Source organism: Rhamphochromis longiceps, linkage group LG23, assembly GCF_057381845.1.
Source record: "Rhamphochromis longiceps isolate RC_006_pf linkage group LG23, R_longiceps_female_GT1.1, whole genome shotgun sequence".
Taxonomy (NCBI): Eukaryota; Metazoa; Chordata; class Actinopteri; order Cichliformes; family Cichlidae; genus Rhamphochromis; species Rhamphochromis longiceps.
This window is the reverse complement of record NC_140578.1, coordinates 35,343,648-35,371,362: the sequence shown is the minus strand read 5'-3', so window position 1 is coordinate 35,371,362 and position 27,715 is coordinate 35,343,648. Positions and strand designations below refer to the sequence as shown.

The 27,715-nt window shown below is 41.3% G+C and overlaps 2 protein-coding genes across 2 annotated transcripts; one reads left to right on the top strand and one right to left on the bottom strand.

Annotated features, from left to right (window-relative positions):
* Window positions 1-1,783: 1,783 nt before the first annotated feature.
* On the bottom strand, window positions 1,784-4,154 carry lg23h8orf74 (linkage group 23 C8orf74 homolog). The gene is made up of 5 exons (XM_085398535.1): window positions 4,074-4,154; window positions 3,520-3,703; window positions 2,971-3,194; window positions 2,669-2,824; window positions 1,784-2,444 (listed from the first exon to the last, which is right to left on the bottom strand). The coding sequence occupies exons 1-5, from the start codon at window positions 4,152-4,154 to the stop codon at window positions 2,181-2,183; spliced, it is 909 nt and encodes a 302-aa protein (XP_085254661.1). The 3' UTR covers window positions 1,784-2,180.
* Window positions 4,155-11,170: 7,016 nt separating this feature from the next.
* Window positions 11,171-27,715, top strand: rp1l1a (rp1 like 1a). Its single transcript, XM_085398687.1, has 8 exons — window positions 11,171-11,324; window positions 13,303-13,555; window positions 14,352-14,750; window positions 14,845-15,088; window positions 15,198-19,948; window positions 22,444-23,412; window positions 23,508-24,497; window positions 25,243-27,715. The coding sequence occupies exons 2-8, from the start codon at window positions 13,322-13,324 to the stop codon at window positions 25,672-25,674; spliced, it is 8,019 nt and encodes a 2,672-aa protein (XP_085254813.1). The 5' UTR covers window positions 11,171-11,324; window positions 13,303-13,321; the 3' UTR covers window positions 25,675-27,715.

Genomic DNA, 27,715 nt, shown 5'->3' with positions numbered 1-27,715 from the left:
TTTGCACTTTATGTGTAATGTTACTGACTGCAGAGATCAGTAAGATGTGTGTATTTTTTATTTATTAGTTTTATTTATTTAATATTATTTTTTAATTGAATGACTGTCTAGTAGTTCACAGATGTCGAAAAACTGAGTGTGGTAAAGCCACTGATTTTGTTAATGTATATTTCTGCAATCTGCACATTGTACTGACTTTCATTTTAATGTTTACACCAGGGTTCCTTGTCAGCACTTTATGCTCAGATGTTTGTAAGCTAAAAATAAACTATTGTGTATGTTCAAATATACTGTTGTGATTGAAGAAGTTAAATAAAAATGTCAGTCATCAATTCATGCATCACCTCATGTCATCATAACAGAGGTCTGTCTTCCAGGAAAGAACAGTTTAAAATTAATGTAATATAGTATTGGCCATACTATATGATGTATTGCTTGTCTTTGTTTAATAATACAGAAGACAAAGACCTTAAAAAATAATCGCATATCGCATCGTAATCGCAATATTGGGGCAAAAAATCGCAATTAGATTATTTTCCATAATCGTTCAGCCCTAGTCTTAAGGGGCACGTCTGCCACACTTGAAAACAACCTGGCTTTTAGTAAGAGCTTCACTCCCACTGTTTACTAGTGTGAACTGTGTCCTGAAACAGTGGTGCAGATAACTGTGGAAATAGTGACCCTACACAGTACTGCTGCAGGGACTGCACAAGATGGGTAAACAGAAAAGGAAACCTAGCAGTGCTTGAGGCCTTAAATTATGTGCAGCAAAGGAAATTAGCTTATAGATGCTGCTTGATCTTTGCACTGGTGTGTTTTGGGCATTTTATTTATTTATTTATATGTTTTGGGGTTGACTGAATGGATTAACATGTCAGCATTAGATAAGCAGGGCTCTTCTGTGTGGAGGTACAAAAAGAAAGGACTGGATGTTCTGTTAATGTTTGTTTTTTATAAAGCTATTATTTCAGAATTATTGCTGTTTTTTAATAAATCCTTTTTTTTTAAAAACAACAAGTTTTTCTGAATTTTCTTTGTAACTACGCAGTACTGAAAACTGACCCAATGCTGATGAGCCATTACAGCTACAGAGGGTGAATTTTAGCTTTCTTGAAAGCTTTGTTCTAGGCCTCACCTCCACTAATGCCATTCACTGAAGGTAAGCTAAGTTCAGCAGATTTTAAATTATTAAAAAAATCACATTCAGAAAAAATGAGCATCACAACATAAAAGGAAAAATAACCAAATGTAACTCTTAAAACAACAACTAGAAATTGAGAGTAAAAGTTACCAAGTTAAAAGTTTTTTTAGGTGTTAGCATTAGGTGTCTGTGTTGCTAACTAAGCTTGCTAATGCTAGCTGACATCTTAGCATTCCACCCAGTTATGGTCATGTCTGTCTGGAGAAAAGCAACCTTGCAGCAGCCAAAAAGCTATCCCTGGCTTCAAAATGTGGAGTCTAGAAACCAACCAGTGGCGTCAACTTGGCTATGTCCATTTTTTATATACAGTTCATGGTAACCATGTTGCTGTGGCTGTGAAACTTGCTTTTTACCCTTTAAAGCCTAAATCATGAGATAATTAGTAGAAAATTGTAATTTCTTTGAAATTGTATAACCAGAAGGTCTTTATTGAACCTTCTGGTCATTTCTACAATGAAATATTAATTTGCATATCCATCCATTCTCTTCTGCTTAGAGACAGACAATTATTCACACTAACATTTCCACCTATTGGCAAATTAAAATCACCAAATAACCCCACTAATTGCACATCTCTAGACTGTGGGAGGAAGCCACAGTACATGGGAAGAACAAAAAAACTCCACATATATATGGGCTCATATATTTGCACATATGAGTTTTAATTTGTTTAATGTGTATTCATTACATCCAGGTTTCTTTTTTGCAATTTGTTGCTAAAAAATGTGCAGTTTATTCAGTTTTTTCGAGGAGAGTGGGATTACACCGATCATGTAGAAGTTTAAAAACTCACAAAAATTCATGTATCAAATATGACATAACAAGTGTTAAGGGATACATTTCAAATACAGAAATCTTCAAATTATAAATATAAGATGTGCAATAAAATAATAATAATAATAATGATAATACAAGCTTGAGCATCCAAAAGTAACACAGTTAGCCGAAACTGTGACTGTTACTAAATGGTTCAACATTCTTACTTCTGAACAGGTTTATTCATTGACTTCCTGCCCTCTGCTTTTCCAGACGCCGTCCATCCTGTTTTAGTTTTGGCAGTTTGTACCTTTGCATTTGTCTCTGTATTGGTAGGAGAAGTATTGTTGTGCCTCCCAGTGGCCAGAGCCTCCTGCTGCAGTTTCAGCTGCAGGATCTCACTGAGCAGATCGACCTCTTGGACTAGGCTTGCCACTATCTGGCTCTCGGTAGCCCTCACTGCTGCACGAACCAACTCCACAATGCCCTACTTGGGGAGCCAAAAACAGTGACAGTCAGTCAGTCCAAATAATTTCACTAAGGGAAGTACCTCAGATGGCGTAACCATAATAATGTTTTGGAGAGAATTAAAAAAAAGGGCTGGTTTAGAAAAAAATATTTTTCGTCAAGGAGAAAAACATTTAAAACACAAAAACCACATATTCTCGTAGCACACTGCATGATTAGATATTAGGGTTAGGGAACATGAACCTGTTTATCCAGATGCTTATCCTCTAGAAGAGTTATGTCCTCCACAGTGACCCGTGACCCCTGTCTCAAACACCTCAGCTCATTTTCCTTCTGCTCCAAGGTTGAAGTGAGACTTGCTTCATGCTGCTGACTTTCCCACTCTTGCAGATCGACGCCCTGCAGTAAAAAGGAGTCATTTTCTAAGTTTGAAACAAATTGGAACATATTAAATGGATTCCAGTACCATCAGATAGCAGCCCTGAATCTGCATGATGATTATGCAGTGCACGTTCACTAGCCGCCACTTAAAGAGGCCTCCTTACCTGTGCTAAGGGAGGGGGTGTGGGTGGCAGTTGCACCTCCAAGTGTAGCTGAGTGACAGACACGTTAGCAGCTCCATCGACCACCGCCTGGAAAAGCTTCCGCCGTGTGATGCAGGTGTCTGTGAGATACCTGGTGAAGTCATGTCGATGGACGGGGGTGAGGTTCGGTAATCCCTCACACAGCACCTCTCTCAGTAGTGACAGCAAGTTGAGTACATCAGGATCTGATGGATAGAAAACAGTCCAGAAGTTTTAAACGAGGTTTACTGAACCAAACCCCAGCAGCACATGATCCTGCACACTGTGAACAGGTGGGCCTGCATTACTAACACTGCATGAGTAATGTTTTAATAGGGCACACAGGGAATGACTCAGAGTCAATGAATCACTCAGTGTGGTATGCTAGGGTGTCTGTATTGCTTTATGCGCAATGAGAGCTTTACATCTGATAGTAATTCTCTGCTGGCCATGTAAAGGGCCACGACCTCTCGGTTAAGCAGTGTGTCCTCTAACAGGCCACTTTATAGTACACTGCTGTTTGACTCTGACCGTCCAGCCGTGGAAAGATGTCTCTGGCGATCACAGCTGCCCGGATAACGTTCGGCCAGGAGAAGCCACAGTCTGCAGCGAACACGACCACGTCGTACACAAACTCTTGATGGAAGCATCGTCGCTCGTCACTGAACTCGGGCCACGAGAAGTAACGGCTGAGCCTCTGCACACCAGCATCTCTCTGACAAACACAATCACACAGACACAAAAGTGAGAAATGTTGAGCAACACGTAGAACCAATTTTACAAGTTGTTTTAGTTATTTATTCATAAACGGTGTGGTTATGTCTTTATTTTTGCAGTTCTGCTCCAAGGTTATTACATTAACTAAAACTAAACTATTTAAATTATTAAATTTAAATAAACCAGTGACCAATAATAAAATAATGTGCGTGCATGACTTCAAGCTAACTCTCTAACCAGTCGCTTACTTTAAGATTTAGGTCAAATTATAGATTTTAGCGCCATTTTTTTTAAAAAATGCTGGGACACAACTTCGTCTTTATATCGCTTAAATTAAATGTCTGGGTGTTAATTCAGTGGCCGCCTACCTGTAGCCTCGCTATCTGACCTATTTCACTCTCTGTTAGGGAATCCATCCTGATAAACACAAAGCGGAGCTCGGTTGCCATTGGAGACTGACGCGATGACGTAGGGACGTAAAGCTGCTGATTGAACGTGTGAAGCGAATTCAGTGTTACTTGTAAATATCACACGTAATTACTCAGTGCTTGTTTGTTCGTAGGTTTAATAGCGACTGTCTGATATTAAACCACACAGTCTTCATTTATGGGGCTGTTTCAGGGTTAAGAAAAGAGCAGGCTGGTAATGTAACTGGGCTTATTATCAGTCTGTGGCCACAGATGGCGGAAAGCTCTAATCCTCTTTAGCACCAACCCCAGCCCTCTCCCTTCTTTTCTCCGTCTCTCTTCTTCTGCCTTTCCTCTCCTCCTCCTCCTCCTGTTCTCCATCAAATAATGTCAAGGTAACGGCTGTTAAAATAGTCGGTAGTGTCCAATTTCCGGTTGTGTCTTTAAAAATAAAAGCTTTATTTCAGGTGCGATTTTTACCATCAAACCTTTAGGGTTTGGTGCAAATGTAGTTACCCCTTTTCACATTTTCAGAGCTCAGTTCAGTTGCGTACACACTACAATTTTGCCTTTAATTCAATTCAGTTTTATCAGTCACCTCAAGGTGCTTTATATTGTAATGCAAAGACCTACATACAAAATAAGCGTCCTAATTAGGATTAAGAACCATTCATAATCAGTATTCACAGATTTCAATATAATACAATAGTTTTAGGGTGGACCCTTCAGTTATTAAACCCAAGGCAACATTGTGTAGACTCATCACTGTGCATTACTGTGTGCAAGCAAGAGCTACGCCTGCTCGTCTACTAAGCTAAACTGTCACCCTAGCAGCTCCACTTTTAACAAACAAATACATTCTGCTGTTAAAGCCAGTTTCTTCCAGCTGAGGGCCCTTGCAAAGATTAAGACAATTCTCTCATCTGCTGATTTTGAGAAAGTAATGCCAGTGCCTTCCAGAATTTTAGGATCCTTTTGTTTATTATTAAGGCAAAAAATAGATCAGCACTTTCTTACATTTTTGAACTTTTAACTCTATGCACACTCCTAGATCATTAAGGTTAACTGACTAGATGCTTCTAGTTGTTCTGGTTGTTTAAATCGGGCCTTGTTCTTTAGTTGCACCTAAAATTTGGAACAGTCTTCCTCTTCAAAGTAGGACCTCACCAGTACTCAACATCTTTGAAGCTCACTCGAAGACAGATCGTACCTCCCTTGTGTTTTTCTTTTATTTAGTTTAGTTTATGTTTTTTTCCTGTATTGTCCTTACTTTACTTTACTTTATTTATTTATATAGCACTCTTCACAGGATAAGAACCACAAAGTGCTTCACAATAATATAAAACTGATATACATAAAATAGCACAATCAAATATTCAACACAAATTTAGTTAAAAGCCAATCTAAATGAGTCTTGTTACTTTATTGCTTTCACAATAAATAAACTGATTGGACTTGATTTTCCGAGCTGTGCAGTTTGTGTGTTTACGTTCAATCCTACCGTTTTTACTGAAAGGCTTTCAAGTCATTACTTTGAAAGTCTTAATCGCTGTACTTCCGGGTTTTCATGCCGCGGACTTGCAGCGTGCGTGAACGCGCGCGCCCGCAACCTGTGCTCACTTCTCAAATCTCAGATAGCGAGCTCGCGGCGCTGTCTGCCGCTGACCACACCTGACTTTATTATCACTCTGTTATCAAACTGCTTCTTTATCGGGATCTACACTCGGACACTGATCTTCACTGGTTCCTTCCAGCATGTTTCCTCACAGGTAAGATGAACCTCTCTTTCTCACCTGTTGCTTTACGAACACCTGCTTCTCTGAACTTAGACAAAGCTGAACATCTGTGGTAAGGTTCTGTGTTTGTGTGTTTTCAATTTAATTTAATTTATTTTAGTGAGAATACAAACCCCAATGAGCAAGTGCTCATATATCCAGAAGGCTTGTGTTTGTGTATGTGGTCCAATTGTGGGAATAAGGTCATCACATACCTGCTTATAGGATAAGAGACAAAAGGGATTGAGCAAAGGAGTGAGCGCACTTCCAAAAATAGGCCACCGCATGCAGAATAATCTCTGCTCTGTTTTCATTTTCATTTTTTCTGCTGACTGAAGTGATCACACAAGAGCAAGAGCAGAACTTCTCTCCGTTTTCAGTCAGTTTTAAGGTGAACATGTTCAAATTCAGTGATTCACTGTGTTCATATCACAAAGGAAAGTACTCCTGCAGGACTGAAGCCTATACCCATGTGTAACATCATCAGGCAAAGCGCACAGGTGATGAACTGCTTGATTTATCCTCTAGGAATACACATTAGTACCAAAACTTTCTCAGAGAGCAGCATCCTGACGCCTCACTGTGATGCCTCAGGTTCCTGTCAGCACCGGAACTACTCATCCTTGACTTCCTGTCTACCCAGAATCCCCCTGAGGGCCACCTACCTCTCCTCTGTCTCTCATTAAGGCTGTGAAGCAGATACAGATTGATGAAATGAGGAGTTACATAAATTTTACTTATGCAATAAGACACTTCTATAAAACCAAGACATATTTCAAGGACATTTTGAGCCTGTAGATGGAAATAATAAATGTCCCTGGTGTTTTTAAAAGTGTAAAAAGACGTGTTTGATTCTGTTTTTCTTCTTCTGCTCTTACTAGAGATTATTTTTAACTCCACAACACAGCATGCCCCTGAACAGCGGTACCAAACACTGCTCTGATTAAACATCTGTAACAAACCAACCTGTTGAGTAATAACAGCCAAAATATATAAATGATGATTAATTTTAAACAGTTTACCGTTAATGGCACCTAACATAAAATATATATTTTAAAAAATGTATACAGAAATTTAAATTGATGTTTTCAGATGTTTTTTTTTTTATTATTTCCTTAATTTATTTACTTTTCCATTTAATTTATTTTTACATGTATTTATTCCCTTTGTATTTCCCGTTTGTTTGTTTGTTTGTTTGTTTGTTTGTTTGTTTGTTTGTTTGTTTGTTTGTTTGTTTGTTTGTTTGTTTGTTTTGGGGGGTTGTCTCTTGCTTAATTTCTTTTCTGCTTGTGTATAAACGTGATGTGGCTGCCATTCAAAGGGTATCGTGGGGTTTACATGGCACCTGTTGGCTCATGTATACACATCTTACGCTCCACACTGTCAGCTGGGGAAGAGTGTTTTGAAAATAATAAGTGATTGAGGTTGTTGTTGATGACGTTAGCTTGACCACATGCATGTTTTCTTTAAATTATTATTATAAACAAATCAGGTCAGCAGCTAAATAGGACATATCCAGAACAAGGAAATCGCAGACTTACAACAGCAACACTAACAGAAAAACAATCATCGGAACAGGAGTTTAGTAGGAACAGTGTGCAAAGGGGGCCATTCTCATTCCCAATGTGCAACATACCGCCGATTTGTCACGTCCCAAGGCGTCCCATAGGAACACGAAAGGTAACTTTCCGAGTCCCTGTGATACGCGCCGGATTGTGGATGCAATCCAATAGACTCCCGGCAGTAACACACATTCCAGCCGTGTATTCCAGCCCTAACCCTAACCTTAATCCTAATGATAAACACAGTCTTAATCATATTAGATAGTGTTTTCCAGAGCTATTAATGATGAGAAAGTAAAATAAATGTACATGTGTTGATTCATTCCAAAAGGTTCTCATGTTTCCGAACGCGTAACGTACAGACGGATGTGGTGACTGAAAGCGTAACATACTGAGGATTTGTCACATAGCGTCGGTATGTTACACTTTGGGATGAGAACGTGTTGGTGCAAAGACCCACTGTGTGAGGACGCTTAACCATGTTGCCTCACTGATCAACTAAAGGATGGGATAAAATAAATGCTAATAGTATTTATAACAATACTTTAAGTAATAACTATAATCCTTGTCCTGCTATATGCTGGCATCATAAGTATACATATAGTATTTTAACACCCAAATACCCACCTATGACAAGAAGAAAACAATATGTGTATACATTTATACATGTGCCAATGCTATAAGGTTCTATGGGGGTGATTAAGCTTGGTGATCTAATAGTAAATACATTAGAGGATTACCTAGGCAACCATAACCTGGAACATCAAGTGTCTTTGGTGAAAGTCTTTTCCACCAGTGCGATATTTGAATGTGCTCCAATCAGGGCCGGCCCGTGGCATAGGCCGTATAGGCAAATGCTAAGGGCGCCGTCCATCAGGGGGCGCCACGCCAGTGCCACAAATGTTTGGGGGGAAAAAAAAAAAAGTTGGTACTATTATTTCTAAATACAAAAAATAATCCCACGTTAATTAAAATGCAAAGTAAAGCTTATTTAATAGAAATATTATTTGTTACAACATTACGCCCCCCCCCTCCCCGCACGGTGCGCCCCCTCCCTTCCCGTATCATGGTTCCTTTTGGACGTCACCACATCAAAAAAATCAACACAAGATGTCAAAACGGCCAAAACTGTCAGGTGCCCAGGGAAGAAAAAAGAGAGAAGAAGAGGAGGAGAAACGAGAAAAAGACAGAGGTAGGTAACGTTAGCCTACATGAAATTATTTGTCTGAATGTGATAGTAACCTAAATTTTTAGCATTAAGCTAATGTTACATGATTCGCTAATTGCTAATCAATAAATAGCTAGTTAACTGTTTTAACGTCAGTTAATATTGTGGAGGGGGCTAAATTGTTATGGAAAATAATAATGTAACGTTAGGTAATTACAGTACTCCCACCTTTCCCACCATTCCTCATTTGTATTCATCTTTTAAGCAGGTGTTTTTTGTTTACATTGTTATTGCCTTCTGGTTAGCTAACGTTTACCCTGCAGGTAATAGTCACTTTTCCACCCCTGTATATATTATAGTTGTAAGCCTAGTTGTTAAAGTGCACATCATTAATGTTAATTAAGCAATATCACATGAGAGGGAACGCTGTTTTTTAATATGAGCACTGCTGTGATTCGGTCAAAGATAATCATAACATAACATTCTCATATGATATTATACTGTTACTTTGCATTCTGCTATTCAGCATTTCACTGTAATGATGACAATAAATTGAATCTAATCTAATTTGCATATCAGTTAAGATCACGAAATTTCCCACGTGTGGGACTAATAAAGGTTATCTTATCTTATCTTATCATACATATATCTCTTTGGTTTTTCATTTATATTATATCATTTCATTTTATTCCTGGAATCATATGTTTTTATTATTAGACTTTAATACTCAGTGGTGTCACATACTCCTCTCTTCAGATGCACTGTTGAAGTTTCTAAATCCCACCCCTGGGCCATCTACCACATCTACCGCTGCTGCCTCCACTTCAGCAGCACAACCCACCAGTGATGCAGCATCAGCAGCACAACCCAGCCATGATGCAGCAGCATCAAGCGGTCTTCCTGTTGCCTTATTTATATTGTATTTTTAATTTATTTTATCCAACTTGTTGACACGTTTTATTGTGTTTATGTATGTAAAATTTATTGTATTTCATATATTCATTTTTTATTTTTTGTATTCATTTATTTATTCATATATTTTTTTATCTTGTTAATTATTCTGATTGTGAATTTGCTTTCTTTAAGTAAAAAAAAAAGGTCAAAGACAAAGCTATTCGGTTTCTTGTGAGTACATACACTACACTGCCGATGTAGGGGGGCGCCACCTAAAATCTTGCCTAGGGCGCCAGATTGGTTAGGGCCGGGCCTGGCTCCAATCATATTCATATGCAAACGGCAGCTAAAATGACCATGTGTAATGTGGCCAGCGTCACTTATGAATCTGCAAATAATTAACACTCTGTCTCTAACACACTTTATATGCATGTTTGTGTGAGCCTCTTTTCGCTCAGTTTTGTTCACCCTCATCGTTCGTGTCAGTACCATCTCCCGACCACAGTGGGCAGTTCTTTTCCAGATAATAAAAAACTTAAAATATGAAAAAGCTGGCAACAGGCTGTTGAAATTATCGGAGCCAATAGCAGCTAAAGAGCTTGTTAAGTTTGGACGTGTTCTTTAGGTACAGATATAGACCGTTAATCCCACTAAAAGAAAAGATAATGGAATAAGAACTGTGGATATAAATAATATGCCATCCGCTTACCCACACTGGGAAAGCAATACACAACATTCATATTTATCATTTAGAATACCTACTAGACAAATACTTTTTTTTTTCTTTCTGCAAGCTGCTGTGCAACCCACCTTGCCCTTCAGCTCCTCCTTTCATGCTGTGTCCAGCCTGATCAATGCCACAACTGTTGTCTCTGGTGCTGGTTTTGTGCTAGGTCTTGCTGCTGCTCTTTCCCCTTCTGGCTTTGTGAGATGGTGCTTTGCCAGACTGAGACAATCAGCTGGTCGTGATTGGCTCATTACAGATTTACTGCTACTCTGTCTGTAGTATTAGAGGGTTTTTTTGCCAGGGCAGCAGTTGGTGGTTTCAGGGGTTTCTAGACAGGAGGAACCCTGCTGTTAGACAGGTTGTGTGTAATTACAATCCTCCAACTAGATCCCTGTGTGTGAGGAAGACACAGATAGAGGCCGTTATATGTGCTAAAACCTGTGGCCTCTGCACCAACTCTGCAACCAGAATGTGAAAACCGACTGCCTTTATCTGACTTTATCTAAGTCAGACTTTTTTTAAGACTTTATCTACCTAACTTTGTCCTTCGGCGTCCTGTAACTTTCATGTTGACATGATTCAAATTATAATTTCACTAACAATCTAAACATCTTTGATGTATTTGCCACTTGCCTATTAATATTTCTATTCAATCTCAATAATTCAACCTCACAACTACAAATTAGCATATGTGTCTTCTGCTGCTCAGGTGCGGCATGCATAAGAGCATCACTTGCCTTATTAACGTCTTGGCCTCACCATAGCAACCCCTCCTTCTCCCACACACACACAGAGGTTCTTAAGCAGGCTTTTCATTCTATCCTTAGCCTCACCCCTCCTGTCTTCTCCTATCTCCTCAGTTCTCCTCTCTCCACCCCCACTCCCTTCCTCCCTCCTCTTGTCCATCTGCCATTTTACCCTGAGAGCTGGAGAGTGGAATCAGGGACTCTGCTTTATATGTACACTCGGGGATCGCCACCATACACACTTGCACAATTACTGCAAACCAGTCTCCTGGTCTGACTAGATATCCACAAATTTCTCTTCAGCTTTTCCATACCTCTTTGGACCATGCTTCCTGAATATGTGAGTAGTGCAACTAATACATATGGCATGGAAAAAGTGGTTGTTAATTAGTGGCAGCAGTCATTCTCCTGTTCTTTTACGACAACGGTAAGCATCTTCAAATCATTTGAAAAAGATTCTAAACGAGCAAAAACATTAAATCTGCTATAATAATGCTTTCATGGGAAAATAATAGAGCTTTATGTTGAAAAGGCTTAAACCTACAATGCTGTTTTCTGTTAATGGTTTGCTTCAGTGTAATGTGTTAAAGGCTAATATATGTGAGTCAGAGTTTTGTATTGGAAAGAAAAATCTGTGTGTTAGATATGAAATGATCAGTCCATCGAGCAGTCCGTCCACAGCTTTTCATTTAACAGATGAGTCATTTATTCTGCTTAAATGTGAGAACTTTAAGCTTTGTTTGTCATATATAAACTGGGACTGTTGGTGTGCTTCTAAAAAAAATAGTTTTTAAGAAGTATTTGTAATTCATTAAGTCTAAAAATAGCACTGAAGAAACTAGATGAGATTAACAGAAAGTGAAAATATTCCTTTATTCCACTTCTAAAATCTGATATATTGATTCCATTAAATCTTGAATGTCAGTGAGAAAGAAGCAGAGGGTGATAATGAAACACTAACTGAATGTGTTTAAGTGTCTGAAAGCTCTAAGCTAACATTTGCTTGGATTAACTTGCCTCTTTGCTGGAAAAACTTGCTTAGTGCACATGGACATCAGCATAGCTGTAAGCCTGAGACCTTCCTTTAGTCCCACAGCATAATCACCTTCCCACAGCTTCAGTGGTTGCTTTTCATGTTGCACATCAAAAGCAACTTTGTTGTCCATTTCAGAAGAAAGCCAGAATAAGTTATATGAGATCGACTGAGTTAGTTTCAAGTGTAAAATAAACGTTACAGTCAGTTTTATTTATGCTGTTCTACACTGAAAACCTGTTTAACATGTCCCTAAATGTTGGGTTAACTGTGCCCTTCATAGAATTTTAAATGATATGTTTGATGTAATGTTATTAGGAAAGACTGAGCTAAAGAGGCATTAAGAAGCAGTGTCAACACTGATTTGGCCTCGTGAGACTTAAAAGCCTGCTAAGCCCATCAGAAGACATAACAGGAAACAATCAAGAGGCACATTGTGACCACATGCACTGAGTAGAAAAAGTGATATTTGTCTTGATGCTGAAGGATTTAAGGGTCACCACAGCAGATCTCTCAACATACACGTGAAATTAGCTTGTGGTTTTTATAACTATTATATAAGCTAATATGTGTGTCGATACAGACCTGAAACCCATCAAAACTCAAAACTAACAAGTAGTTATTTGCAGTGTTCATCTATGTTCATCCATGTGTTGTAAAACTAGAGAAAAAAGCTAAATGTTTGAAATACTCAGCATATGTTATGTAAGCCGATTGATGCTGCCTTTCCAGAAGCAGGGCAGAAACTTTTTACGTCTGTTCCAAACAGGATTTCTATACGTGTCCTAGGCCACACTAATAAAAATAGCTCCCTGTGCGAAGCTCCGCCTTTAACATCCATGTAAATATAGCATTTGTCTACAGTTCACAGTAAAGTATGTGGCTTGTTTTTGTTGAACTTTTGTAGGATTTGCAGTTCTTATTCAAAAAACAAATTGAAACTGATCAATGATCATCAATGATCAGGGGGGGACTGCACAGAATATTTTGAGGGGATCCAGGTAAATGTCTTTTTCTAGAAAATCATTACAGAAACAAGACATTCACCTCAGCAGCTGGAAAAGTGACAGCTTATTATTAGAATTTAGTTGTAAACGATACAGAAGGTTTTTCCCACCAATGTCAGCTAGTCCTTTCAGCGGATGTCCTGTCCTAAATCCTCCATTAATCATCCTGATTAAGACTTGTTCTTCTTGTGAGTGTGATTAGCACGCACGGGATCAGAAAAATAAACAGAAACCTGCAGAAAAAAATAAACATGTTCTTATCTTTGTGTGTTTCCCAGGTGTATGTGAGACCACAGCATGCATTCGGTCCAGACAGGGCTGTGGAACCCCCGGCCCCCATTTAAACATGTCTTCCCCATCCCTGCCCCGCCCCCTTCCAACTCGCGCCCCGCTCACGTGAGCTCAACCACCCCAGCCAAACGGATCACATTCTACAAAAGTGGTGACAGCCAGTTTGGGGGCGTCAGGATGGCCATCCACAAGCGCAGCTTCAAATGCTTTGACGCCCTGCTGGACGACCTTTCTCAAAAGGTTAGATGAACTGTAGTAGAGACTTCTTTTGAAGCTGAATGCTTAGATGCATGCATATAGGTCAGGGGTGTCAAACATTAGGCCTGGGGACTAAAACTGAAGAGTAAAAAGACTCCAATATGACCCTTGGACAGCTTTGCAAAATGTGAAGTAGGATATAAATGTATAAATTTTAGACTTTTAACTGTATTTAAGCATTTCCTACTGATAAAGACCTCTCTCGTGGCCATCCATATGACACAAAAGTAATATCACAGTGTAAAAAACAAAACAAAAACACAAGAACAGACATTTTCTGTCAATTAACAAAAATGTTATGCTTTATAATTACAGGACAGTCTGAGCAATGAACTACCACAACATTTTCTTTCATTTTATACATTTATCAAATACTTTCACTCATCTGGCCCACTAAGATATAAGGTGCGGCATGCTGTATGTGGCTTTGACTTTACTGATGCAGGTCTTTTCACCTCTTAACATCCACGCTAATCAAAGGTTATGGTTGGGTTTTGCTTTAGCCACATGATAAATAAGCAATTTTTCAGGAACTGTTGATTTCAAATTAAATCCCAATTATTTTGTCATTACATGTTCGAAACAACTGAAAATCCTACAAAATGGGGTGGATATTTAACAAACCCTAGATGGGTCATCTAGGGTGGATGTTAAGTGGCTAAAACGGCGCTTGTCCTGATCAGCAGTGCTTTATACAATGTAGGGAGAGCAATACATGGATACGAGATAGAGACAGATTAACAGTCACATTTGATATTTATGTACAATTTGTCCACAGGTGCCGCTGCCATTTGGTGTGCGGACTGTGACCACCCCTCGTGGCACTCACACCATCAAACACCTGGAGCAGCTCCAGGATGGTGGCTGCTACCTCTGCTCTGACCGACGCCAGGCGAAGCCAGTAAACATGGAGCTGGTCAACAAACACTCAGGCATCTGGTACCATCACAACCGGAGGCCCCAGAGGCCTGAAACGTCATCCGCAACACCACCTGGCCATTTGCATATGCCTTACAGACAGCGACGGATCTTGCTCGTGAAGAACAGCGAACCGGGGATGAGGAGGAGCGTGGTCCTGAGCAGAAGGACAGCCAGGAGCCTGAGAGCTTTTTTAGATGAGGTGTCCGAAGTGATGCAGTTTCATGTCCGCAAGATCTACACTGTAGAGGGACGCAGGGTAAAAAGTTATATTTATTTGAATTTGCATAGTAAAACTTTGCAAAGGTTGCTCATTTTAGTGAAAACTGTTGACTCTAGTGAATTGTTTCCAGATTGACAGCGTTCAAAGCCTGATGACTTGTCCAGGTGTTCTGGTATGTGTTGGCCGGGAAGCCTTCAGCCCCTTGCTGATAAACTTTATTAGGAAAACTTCAGAAGAGAAACTCCCTGGTCTGGGTCCCCGGACTCCTGGAAATGGGGCACGATCCCCTGCTACTCAAGGAATAAGGTCCCCACCTCATGGAGCTCAATCCAGAGCCAGTGAGTACAGCGAAGGACATGAAAGCAAGAAAAATGGTGAGTTTTTTAGACAACTGGGCAAGTTAACAACCGACAAGTTTTAAAAGGTACAAGAAAAAGAGGGAATACATTTTGTTAAATATTGTACTTTTCTCTTTTCCTTCAGTTAACTTTGGTCTGGAAACCAAAAAGAGCATCATTCACCCTCGTTCTGATTCCTCAAACCGCTCGGCACGTTTCTCTTTTTCCTCTGAAAAGTCATATGGCAATGGTGTCACTGCATGCCCCCAGGGAAAGCCAGCCATTATGAATGATGACATTGAAAAGCGTGTTCTGGTAAATAAAGATGGCAGCCTCTCGGTGGAGATGAGGGTGCGTTTTCACCTCCAGAATGACGAGACCCTCCAGTGGTCCACTCAAATTAAAAAATCTCCATCTCTGAGCAATGAATGTTGCCCTCTAAGTCAGGCTCAGCCTCATTATCTCCAGCAGGGCCAGTCAGAAAGTTGTTCTGATCCTGATTCAACATCCTTTGATCAGTACGGTGTGGACTATTCCAGCCACCCGCTGCAGTGCGAGTTGGAAGGGAACCGCTGCCCGTGTTGCCATCAGAGGCATGAACAGCATTACGACTTATGGGAAAACCCTGCACACAGCCATAAATCAGCTCCTGTTCCACCCCCACATGCACCCAGCCACACCCACAGTATGATGAGACATACGCACTCTTCTAGCTCTTCCTCATCGTGCAATTCAAGAAGGGTGGTGCGCTGCAGAGCACGGCTCTCCAGCTGCGGGGGTGGCTCAGGTTCAGAGCAGAGCAAACTGGTCCAGGAGGAAATGTGTGTAACCGAGCAGGTTGAGCACAGATTAGAGGTAGAGCAGGATGGGGACACCCATATTGAGGTACACAAGGTGAGCCGGTGTTGCAGTCGAAGTGAAGTGGTTGTCGCGGACAGTAACCTTCAACCACTCAGAAGAAAGTCAGCTGAAGACGAAGAAGATCGCCCGCCATCAGCAGTCAGCAGCTCCTCACATGTCCTTCAGTCGTTGAAAGAAGATGAAGATGATGAGGACGATGATCTGCCACCAAGCATCTCACGGTGTTACCATAGCAATGAACCGTCCCCAACCCCTGAAACTCAACTGCACGAAAAGCCAATAAATGACGTCTCAGCCAATTCTTTCCACTCTACCAAACACAAGGAGCAGGAAGAGCTAGGAAGCAGGGCAGTGTCTGCAGCCTCTTCCTGTCTCTGTGGAGGAGCTGCCGCTTGCTCAGCTGGCCCAGATGAGGTAGATCAAGTCCCTTGCAACACATCTAAAATAAGCGTAACCAGGATGTCAGAATCAGAGGAAGGAGGGGCCTGTGATGATGATGAAGGGATAAAGAGGGCTGTAAGTGACTTGTCAAATCACACAGGACTCTCAGCAAGCTCTCAAAAGTCAGCGACTTCCAGCGTGTGTCCGAATTGCGGGGGCTGCAAACGCAAGGTCGATTCTGTTTCCGGTGGCAGGGAATCACAGAGAACCAATCGTTCCAACCAAGCCTCTCCCCTTCCTAACAGTGATGATGCTGCCTCAGATGTTTCTACCCAATCCAACAAAACCAACCTCACCAATAATGGACGCCTCTCTGCCACACCAAATATCTTGGAGGGCAAAGTATCCAGTGCCATGTCTAGAACATCCAGTCCTCAGGCAACACAAAAAGAGAAAGAAAGGGCTCCCAGTGCTACTTCAGCTACAAGCCACAGGTCCAATAGATCACACAACTCTGGCTGTAAGGGCAGCACTGATATTCGTGCAAAAAAAGAGGACAAGAGAAGCTTCAGCGTAGTGTCAAATCAGTCTGCAAAGTCCAGCAAGTCTGAACACACAAGTGAAGCTCCTGATATCAGTTCAAGGGAGACAGCAGTCAGCGAGAACACTGTAGAAAGAGCAGTCAGCTCCTTGTCAGCCAAATCTTGTGTTTCAGCTCAGACTGATGCATCAGTCAAGTCTCGTAACTCCACCTGTCAGTCAGGAGCTAAAGGCACATCCCAAAGTGACAATCCAGCTGTAGAAGAGCATGACCCAAACAACAGAGCTCCCAGTAGCCTCTCTGTGAAGTCAAATGTGTCTGCAAAGGCTGAAAAGGCTGAAAGACCTGATAGTGCTAGATCAAAAAACTCAAATATTTCTGTAAAGTCCAGCATATCTCAGAGGTCGACTTGCAGTAACTGTGTAAAAGCGACAGCAGTTGAAGCTACCATAAAGGTAACTGGAAAAGGAACAGAAACAGAGGTAGAGGAAAGACCAACAAGTGCAATGTCATCAAAGTCCAACCTGTCTGCAAAGTCTATTAAATCCCATAAGTCCACTAAAGCCTCAGAGCCTGGGGGAGAGGGAGAAGAAAGGGCACCAAGTCAAATGTCTGGCACGTCAGTTAAATCGAACAAGTCTGCTAAGTCTACAAAGTCGTTCAGGTCTAAATGTGATGGCAATGAAATGGTGACATGTTCAAGCTCAAAGACAGCAGATGAAGCTGAAGAAAAAAAGAACAATCTTAAACTGGTAAATAATGAGAGGACACCCAGTGCAGAGTCCTCCAAATCTCATGAATCTGACAGTAATCAAAACACAGAATCAGACTCCGAAATAGTACACAAAACAGAAAAAGCTGAGAAGCGAACTGCTAGTATTTTATCCCATAAGTCAGCTTCCTCTGCAAAGTCTCACAGTACAAAGATAGAGGGAGATGACATGGTGGACAGAGCCCCTAGTGCCAAGTCCTCCAAGTCCCAGAAGTCAAATCACACAACTGCATCTCCAGTTCCAAGTGAAGCTAAAGAGAATCAGGAGAGGGTGGAAAGTGTCATGTCTGCCAAGTCAAAATCTTCAGTAAGGTCCAACATTTCTCATAAATCAAATTCAAGTGCAAATGTTGTCACCATTAAAACGCCTACAGTTGATGACGAGGAAAATGTGACGAATGAGAGAGCACCAAGTGCTGCATCAGGAAGATCAAATGTTTCATCTACAGTGTCTCAAAAGTCAAATTGTAATGGAAAAACTGATATTTCTATTATTGAAACAGCGGATGGAGACAAAAAGGTAACAAATGAGAGTGCACCAAAAATTAAATCTAATGTCCAAACTCTCTCACCTAAGCGAACACGTTCGCCGCGGATGCGCTCTCCCGATGCTTCAGCCGCATCCACCAAAAGTTGTAAGTCTCCTGTGCAGCAGTTGTTGAATGGCTCTGATGCTGGAGACACAAGAGGGCCCAGTGTCTTGTCAGTTCACTCCGTGGGCTCTGCTAAATCTGGCAAATCCAGATGCTGCTGTGGAGCCACTTCAGAATTTGATGAGGCAAAAACGGAAAAGGAGAACAAGGATAAAGAGGTGAAGCTCAAGGTGAAAAGTGAGAATGTTTCTGAGCGAGCAGGCAGCGCAGTGTCATCAGGAGGCACAGACCATCCTTTGAGTCAGAACTCAACAGAATCGGTCTCTCTTGGGTTACCTGAAGAAACATCTGCCTCAGACAGTGGGAAGTCTAGCGTCTGTGTTCACAGAAGTGCTGAGAGCAATGACGAGGGCCAGGCAAAGACCTCAACTCCCAGTCTCCCAAAAAGCCCAGAGGTTTCCACCATGAAGGAGGATGTGGAGATAACGGGGTCCACCGTTTCTCAAAAATCCAACAGTACTGGCAGGAGGAGGGGTTCAGCAGTGGATATCCCAACTATTGAAACTCCATCAGGTGAAGAAAATGGATTGCAAAAGACAGAAAAAGCAGCAAGTACAATTTCAGTCAGAAGCAGCAGGTCTAACAAGTCTTCTTGCAACTGTAAGTCTAAAGAAAAACATGCTAATGCTAGCTCGACCAAACTTGGAAATGGCAGTGAAACAGAAAATGTGAAGTCTGCTCTGGTGACAAATGGTAGCAACAGCAGGAACTCATCTGCAATGTCATTAGCAGGTGCGAAAGTCCAGATAAAATCCTCTGCAAACACAACAGCAAAAACAGTTCCTGGAAACTCAGAAAATAATGGCACGGAAAATCAAAGAAACCCTAGAGCAGCTAGTGAGGCCAAACAGGAAGAAGACACTGCATACAGTAAAGTAATCTCCTCCCAAAGTCCCTGTTGCCTCAGGGCTGAGTCGGCAGATTTAGCTTCAGATCAGAGTAAAGAAAAAGATCAGGTCGAATGTAAGTCCAGATTTAGCACAGGGAGCGATTGTGGTAGTGTCAAAATGGCCAGCTCTCTGAAGAAAGGAACCCCTATCAAGTCCTCAAGCCCTTGTCCCTTACACAGCAAAGTAGAGACATGCAGTGAAAGCACTTTGTCTCAATCTCTGTCTGCTGCTGACTTGCTAAAGGAAACAATGGCTGCAGCACGCCCATGCAGCCGACAATCTAAAGCCAGTAAGTCCAGTGACAAGTCCAAGAGCAAGAAAAGTGGAATGTGTCAAAGACGCAGCAATCAGATGGATAAAAGAGAGGAACTGACACCTGCCTGTTTGCCCAACACGTCCCCCAGTGAGGTTGTTAGTGACTGGCTGCGAAGTATTCCTGCTAACAGCAGCATGCTAGCACTTGGCGATGAGTTTAATGAGGAAGAGCTGACGCCAAAGGAAATGGAAGAGATGCCTGGAGGAGAGTTAGCACAGGAGAGTCCTGAAGGTGAGAAGTTAGAATTGGAGGAAAAAGGTGACCCTGAAGAGGATGAAGAGAAAGAAGATGAAGCTAAATGTGAGATAGCACAGGAGGAGAAGGGCTCAGATCCAACTTCAGGAGATGCAGAGGGGACTTCTGGTCGCCCTAGTGCTCTACTATTACAAAGTGAGGCTCTGCCTAGAAGCTGGCAGTCTTCTGCAGCTGTGATGAAAGTTCTTCTAAGTTCTTCTCTGGGTCGATGTAGGAGTATGCCCGAGGTAAGCCAGTTACTTTTTTGTGACAGAAAATTATTCTGCTATACAGAGCTATAGATAAAAAGTTGCCAGAGGTGTGGACTCGAGTCACATGACTTGGACTCGAGTCAGACTCGAGTCATTAATTTTATGACTTTAGACTTGACTTGAAAAAATGTTCTAAGACTTGTGACTTGACTTGGACTTTTACACCAATGACTTGGGACTTGAATTGGACTTGAACCGGTTTACTTGAAAAGACTTGATATTTTACCCCAAATATAAAATTTAACATGCATATTATATAGAGATTGAAAATGTGACGTCATTCACGGGTAGAACCGCAAAGGATTCTGGGAACTCGTGGCAAGCGGTACTAGCGGCTTTCAATTAAAATCAGTCACACAGCGATAAAAAGAAACACAAAAATGGCAAGAAGCTGTTGTATCATTAACTGCAATAGCCGGTCGCATGACAGCCACGGGAAGCCGACGGGTAAAGAGATCGGTTGTTATCGGATTACGTCGTTGAAGAGAAATTGTTCAGCCATGTTTCCGAAGTAACAAAGAGGCGACGGATGGCCTGGATTGCAGCCATTCTAAGAACGCCATTCCCAGAACACTCCAGCTCACAGGTTAGTCTGCTCCAAGCATTTACACGAAGGTCAGTGTTTTTTAGTAGTTAATACGTCATTTTCATAACATAATTGGTGATATAGGTTACAAGCAAGTCTGGCGCTGAACAGAAATTGTCGCACTATGCTCCTTTATTTATTGTGCATAAATAGTGAATTGTCCTGACACAATATTGCGTTTCGCTTCTGTTATTATGGTACACTGACAAAAACATATACTTTTATTCACAGGATAAAACAGGTTTTTTGTATCACTAATTGCCCAGTACGATTACAGCATACAGTATTATTGTCACTGCTACATTTCTGTGATGGGTACCAGAAATTATTTCCACTGCTAATTAATTACCGTTGAGCTCAAAGGTTATATTAATAAACGGTTAAGGAATGTGTATTTATGACGACAATTTGTGAGACTGGTAAACTTATGATATGTACAATGGTCTTTCGTTCTACACGGTGCATTTCAAGGTCCTGCACCCATCCGTCGGTAAACTGTACCTGGACTTGTTGCAGTGACCTGAAGTTACTAAACTTCATGAGTGTATGCACTCACTCCAAGAACCGTATGATTATAAATATGCATATAAATATGCTACAATGAGATAGCTGACTTCATCTAACTAGCAAATGTTGTCCAGGCTACGTTGGTGATACAGTTTTTTTTTTTAATGTGTATGATATTTTTGTCATGCGATTTTAAAGCCGGTCCTACAACCGCATCCAAGAATAACATGCAGCTTATCTCAGAACTGTCGGTGAAAATTATTCTTGGAGCTAAGTTTAATTGAGCTGCATTTTAAAGAGGTGCAATTTCACAACTTGTGTATATTTTCTAAGTTCACTATTTTGTCATGTGTTGAGAAAAACACAGATTTAAAATTACATGGTCTAATATTTACATTTAGCATAACTGCAACATTATTTTTTCGTTTTTTTTTTTTTTTTTTTTTTTTTAAAGACTCGAAAGGACTTGAAATTCAAAGTTTCAGACTTGTGACTTGACTCGGACTTTTACACCAGTGACTTGAGACTCGACTCTGACTTGCCTGACATTACTTGAGACTTGACTTGAGACTTGAGGATAAAGACTTGAGACTTACTTGAGACTTGCAAAACAATGACTTGGTCCCACCTCTGAAAGTTGCATCACCAGAGGCATCTGGAATAAAACTGCCAAGTTTGTGGCAATCACTTGTGAGCAAGTGAGCAACCAAAAGTACTTGACTTGCTAGGAAATGTACCATGTTCATGATCCATTTGACCCTACATAATTAACATGCAAATTTTCAAATTTAGAAGTTATACGTTTTGGGTTAGATATGCCAAATAAATGGTAAATGGCCTGTATTTATATAGCGCTTTACTAGTCCCTAAGGACCCCAAAGCGCTTTACATATCCAGTCATCCACCCATTCACACACACATTCACACACTGGTGATGGCAAGCTACTTTTTGTAGCCACAGCCACCCTGGGGCGCACTGACAGAGGCGAGGCTGCCGGACACTGGCGCCACCAGTAGGCAACGGGTGAAGTGTCTTGCCCAAGGACACAACGACCAAGACTGTCCAAGCCGGGGCTCGAACCGGCAACCTTCCGATTACAAGGCGAGCTCCCAACTCTTGAGCCACGATCGTCTGATGACGAATATGTGAAAATGACATGAAAAGAGGTGGATGTTAACATAAACTACCTTCAGTCCTAAACAGGCAACCTGTGTCCCTGCAGATCTTAGATGTTAAATCTAGAAATCCTAAAATTCTGCTCAGTTAATTTCAGGATTTTGAAATTCCTTTTTAACCAGTTGTAATTATTTGAATTTGACTATAATTCCTGCATTGAACATATTCTACATTCTCTGAATGTTTTCTTTTTGATCTTAGGTGTCTCCGGTTTATGGACGCCGACTAAGCACATCAGCCAGGGGTCTTTTGGACTGTTTGGCCCAGCTCCAGCTCATTGAGCCTTCATTGGGCCCTGGCTGTGATGTACAGAAGGGTCGCAGCCAGCAGTATGAAGACATAATGGCTATCCTTCATTCCCTGTGGCTCACTGAGCCTGGGAACATCCAAGCCAAGGAGACAAAGGAGAACAAGAACAGTAGCCCAGAGCAGGTGACACCACCAAGGTCCTCATCTGGGGTGGATATGAGCAGTGGCTCTGCAGGTTCAGGGAAGGAAAATGGCAATCAAGGAGGAGATGAGACACCTCCAAAAGAGAGAGAATCTCTACAAGCACACGAGGTAGCAGAGAACATTGTAGAAGAGGAGGAAGAGGGAAATGAAATGGCAGGAGATACAGATATTGAGACAGAACACAAGGAAACATTCACAGACCAAGCTAAGGCAGACACAGCAGAGGAACCAGTGCAAAGTGAAGAAGCTCCTCAAAAAAGCGAAAGCTCCAAACCCTCAGAGTCATCAGACAAGACCTCTGCCAAAGACAGTTCCAAATCTCCCACCGATAATGAGCACGAGACATTGGAAGACTCTAGTACAGGCACACCCCCAACTGTTCTTCGAGCATCTTTGGCCAAAAGACCATCCCAAGACCCTGACCCAGTGTGGGTACTTCACCTTCTGAAGAAGCTTGAAAAACAGTTTATGGTCCACTACATTAATGCAGTGGCAGAGTTCAAAGTTCGATGGGATCTAGATGACAGTCACATCCTGGACACCATGATATGCGAGCTGAGGGATGAGGTGAGCCGACGCATCCAGGGCAGTATTGAACGTGAAATGAGGAAGATTCAGGGTCGAGCGGGGAGAGGTGGTAGGTCACCTCGGCCGCCACAAGGAACACATCTCTCCAGAGAGTCCACTACAACAGAGAAGAGACGTCAGATGTTGAAGGTAAATCTACCACAAACTGTCTTCATAGCAGAGGATACTGCTTGGATGACATAAATTGTTGGATTTAATTTTTGTTTGTTTGTTTGTCTTTTTAGATTATGAAGAAACAGTCGGTGAAGACCAGCGAGTCCCTCAGCGACGGAGAGATGACGGGGGAGTTCAGCGACCAGCGAAGTGACGACGAATACTGTCCATGCGAAGCTTGTGTTCGCAAGAAAATGGCTGCACGGCCTTTCAAAATCAACCCGCTAGCGGCTGAAGCACCGGTGATGAAGGACTTTGACCTACTTAAGATACTTCAGCTGAAGAAAAGCCCAGCGGCAGTGGAAGACGAAAGCCAGGCGGCTGTAGACGACGATGGGAGGAATTTAGACGTAGTCCAGGAGGAAGAGGAAGACGAGGAAACCAAAGAGGACATCAGAGCTGTTGTTGTTTTAGAGGAGACGATTGCAGAGGAAGATGAAGAGGCTGAAAAAGAAAACGATGACGGTAAAGCAAGGGAAGAAGAGGAGACAGAAGATGAACAGGAGGAAAATGAGGAAAGTGATGCAAGCAAAGAGGAGGAGGAAGAAGAAGGAACAAGTGGTGAAGAAGTGAGAGAAGATGAGACATCAGAAACTGGAGGGGAGGATGAAGAACATCAGTGTAAGTGTACCAGAAACGAGGATGAGAGTGACCAAGAGGAGGAGGGAGAGGAGCAAACAGGAGAGGATGAAGAAGAGATGGGAGAAGATGAAACAGAGGAAAATGAGGGAGACACAGGAACTGGCGAAGAAGAGGAGACAAGCGACCAAGACACAGTAAAAGAGGCGTCAGTGGGCAAAGGAGAAACCCCAGAAAATGAAGAGAGTGATGAGAGAGTAGACGATAAAGAAAAACCCACCGAGGGTGAAAGTGTGGAAGAGGGGGAGGATAGTGCCGCAGAAACGACAGAAAATGAAAAGTCGACATTGTCAAAGGAGGTTGCAGAGAGGGACAGTGCGTCAGCAGAGGGTGAAGATGACGAGGAAGACAACACAGGAGAGGGTGAATCGAGTGAGGAACAGGAAGGGGAGGCATCTGAAAAGGAAAGAACCTCGCCACAGGTAAATGTGAACCATGTTTTTACTGAAGTTTATTCAGTAATTATTATGTATAACACAAAGGATAGCATTGTTTTCTTTTTTTTCTTTTAAAGGACAGTCACTTTCATGTTAGTAAAACAGCACTGCACTCATGGAAGTTTAACCGCATTGATTAAAGATGTCAAATAGGCCAACAAACATGATCAGACTGACTCTCCAGCTTAATTTTGACTCCCCTTTAGTGCCGTGCAGTACCGCAAATTATTGTATCAATCCAATACAAGTGAATACAGAATACAAAGTGAATACAAAACACCACTGAGTCCCTGAACAACAAACTGCGCTGTTCCTTAAAGAGGAATCTGACCTATTGCATCCTCACCACTAATTCTAAGCCTGTGGGAAAAGATAATCTCGCCATCCAATTAGAGAGCCTGAACAAATCTGTTTTGTTTGGCACCAACATGAAGCTTCCGCTGATGGACGTATGCTGCTTTTGCCAGTTACAAAAAAAGCTTCAACATGTTAAAAATACTTTTAAACTGTGTATTTTTGCCTCCATCGGAAGCTGAAACCAGTTAAGGATCAGTTTGGTGATATTATTTACTGGCACCTCCCTGCACTGATTAACTCATTTTAATCTCACACATTAATTTGGTGGTACTATGTAAGCATCTTGTAGATGTAATTACAGCACTCTAATGCCCAATTCATCTAATTAAAACTGCTCAGAAATCATTTATTGTTATCTCATTTAACCCTACAGGGGCAGGACGCGATTCCAGCTGCCTGCATGACCGAGGGAGAGGAGGCAGACGCAGAAGACTCGGACATAGATAGCAAACGTTCAAGCGACACCACTGCTGACAAATCGGGATCGGAGGAGAAGGAAGAGAGTGGAGAAGACAAAGATGAGGAGGAAGATGCTGTTAAAGAGTTCAAGCCAGAGGAAGAGGAAGAGGATAAGGCAAATGGAAGCAAAAGAGAGGATGGTGCTCTTCTGCATCAGTTCACCAGAACCTCAGTGGATTCCCAGCCTGGCTCATTGGAGGACATCAACGCTGAGTCCCCACAAAATCCTGTGGACTCCACTGAAGTGTCCAAAACGGCTGACAGCATATCCACAGGTGGTAGCAATGGCCAGAGAAGGAGCCGGTCACCAGCCAAGGTCAAGCAACTCAAACCGAAAGAGGGTTAAGACAAACTGGACAGTTTTTGGATACACCTCAGGACACTTTCAAAGACTATTCGCCAGGTGAATCCCCAACTTAGTGACATAGTTTTAAAAACATAATTTGCTCTTCCTGGGACTACACTGGATCAACATAGGCATTTTTATAGGTTTAAAGACTCACTTAAAAACTTGAAGCACTTTATTAATCCAGATCTTGTTTAGGAGGAACAAAACTGATTTATGTTACAAAAGCAAAATGAAACTTGAAACCAGTCTATCGTACATTTATTGTGTTTATAATGGATCTGTGTATATTTTTGAAGTTAACTGTATGTAAGAAGGCATATGAGAATATATTTTTGAAAAACTAACACTTGGTATCTATGGGTGACTTATCAGAACTCAGTTTTGTGCTCAGTGGACAGATTTATTGCTGTATTGAATGGAATAGCTTTTTATATTTACTACACGTTTGCTCAGCCGTGGCAGTTGTATTTACTTGGGTTATCGGTTCAGTTCTGCGATTATTTCTTGGAGCTGTATCATTGAGTCAGTGCTGGATTCTCAGGGTTTTGGTCACCCAGCTTGCTTTGATTTTTTTTACCCTGAAAAACATACTAGAAGTAATCCTTGAAGGTCTTTTATGAACTGTGGGTTTTTTGTCATATTTCACCCTGCTTATAAAACAAAGTGACTGGGTGTGCATCAGAAGTTAGTGAGGGTGGTCTCTGCCGCTGCAGCTACGGAAAAACCCCAAACTATTCTACTCTACTGCTCTTCAAACCATGTCTTCATTATATATATATTTAGTTGTCAAAACTTGTCATTAAGTGTACAAAGGAAGTCATAAAATGTCATTGTCGTGGAGATTTAAAAAAAGGTTATTTCCTAGCTTACCTATTATTTAACTACTTGTTTAAATCTTTAACCTGTTAAATCAATTGTTTAAACCTATACAAGTCTGTAATGTGATTACATTAGAATCTTTTTTTTGAAAAATAGGCTTGTTTGCTTTCTTGCTGAGCTAGTATGAAGACTTATCAGCACTATCAAGCGTACACACTTAAAAGCTAGAATTAGCTTAGCTTAGCATAGCTAATTACTGACCTTTAGAGTGTCTAATAAACTAATGTCATTTTTATTGTCCTCTAAACAAAGCTAGCTCACAGTTTCCTTTTTCTTCCAGTGTTAAGTTAAACAAAGCTCATTAACTCCCAACTTTGTATTCATTTAGCATTTAGCTTGCATATATAAATGTTTTCTTAGTCAATTCTTAGCAAGAAAGTAAACAGCTGTATTTTTCAAAATGTCAAAGTATTCTATTTTCAGGTACCTTCAAATAATACATACTGTACTTTAATAACAATGTATTATCTTTGAATTCTTGACAGTTAGAATGTGTTTTAACTGTGCTGTACCTCACTGTATTTATGTAATCCTATTACTGTGATCATACCATAAATGCTTTTTGTCCCAGGAGAAACAGTGTGCAGCATGTAGCTGCAGGAAATTTTAGGAGACGGCAGCCTGACTTTAAGGTTGATGTAAACCTTTCTCTGCTGCTTTGGTAAAGGAGTCTCCTTAGGTGTGTGTTACATGCTGTAGATACTGGCGGAGTTTGCACACCAGCCATGTGGAACAACAGCGGGAAGCGTGTTACTGATGCCTTATTGTATCCATGGTTACATAGAGGATGATCGACACAAACAGAGGAGGAGATCACACTTAAGTTAGTGGCTCTCCATTAGACTCACAAAGCCTGTTAAACAAGCTGGAATGAGTCAAAGCTGCTGGTAAAGGCTTCAGGCTTACTCTTCAACTGTATATTAGAGCAGGGACACTGCACACGGTCAGTGTGTGCTCAGGACAGTGAGAATGAGGCGCTTATCTCTTACTGCTTAGTTTGACAAAAGCCTCCTATTTTGTGGCACCAAGAAGGTGTGTGTGCCTATGCTGTTACTGGTCTGTCTGTCCGTCCACTAATCTTAAGCATCACAAAGTGAACATCATGTACTTAGAGCAAATGATTATATGAATGTAATGATACTGACAGAAATAAAATAAA

Excerpts from the sequence above, each read along its gene's own strand:
- lg23h8orf74 (XM_085398535.1), bottom strand. The coding sequence starts at position 4,154 with ATGGCAACCGAGCTCCGCTTTGTGTTTATCAGGATGGATTCCCTAACA. Across the intron at positions 3,704-4,073 it reads GTCAGATAGCGAGGCTACAG|AGAGATGCTGGTGTGCAGAG; the intron begins GTAGGCGGCCAC and ends TGTGTTTGTCAG. Across the intron at positions 2,445-2,668 it reads ATAAGCATCTGGATAAACAG|GGCATTGTGGAGTTGGTTCG; the intron begins GTTCATGTTCCC and ends CTCCCCAAGTAG.
- rp1l1a (XM_085398687.1), top strand. The coding sequence starts at position 13,322 with ATGCATTCGGTCCAGACAGGGCTGTGGAACCCCCGGCCCCCATTTAAA. Across the intron at positions 23,413-23,507 it reads AGAGACGTCAGATGTTGAAG|ATTATGAAGAAACAGTCGGT; the intron begins GTAAATCTACCA and ends TTGTCTTTTTAG. Across the intron at positions 24,498-25,242 it reads AGGAAAGAACCTCGCCACAG|GGGCAGGACGCGATTCCAGC; the intron begins GTAAATGTGAAC and ends TTAACCCTACAG.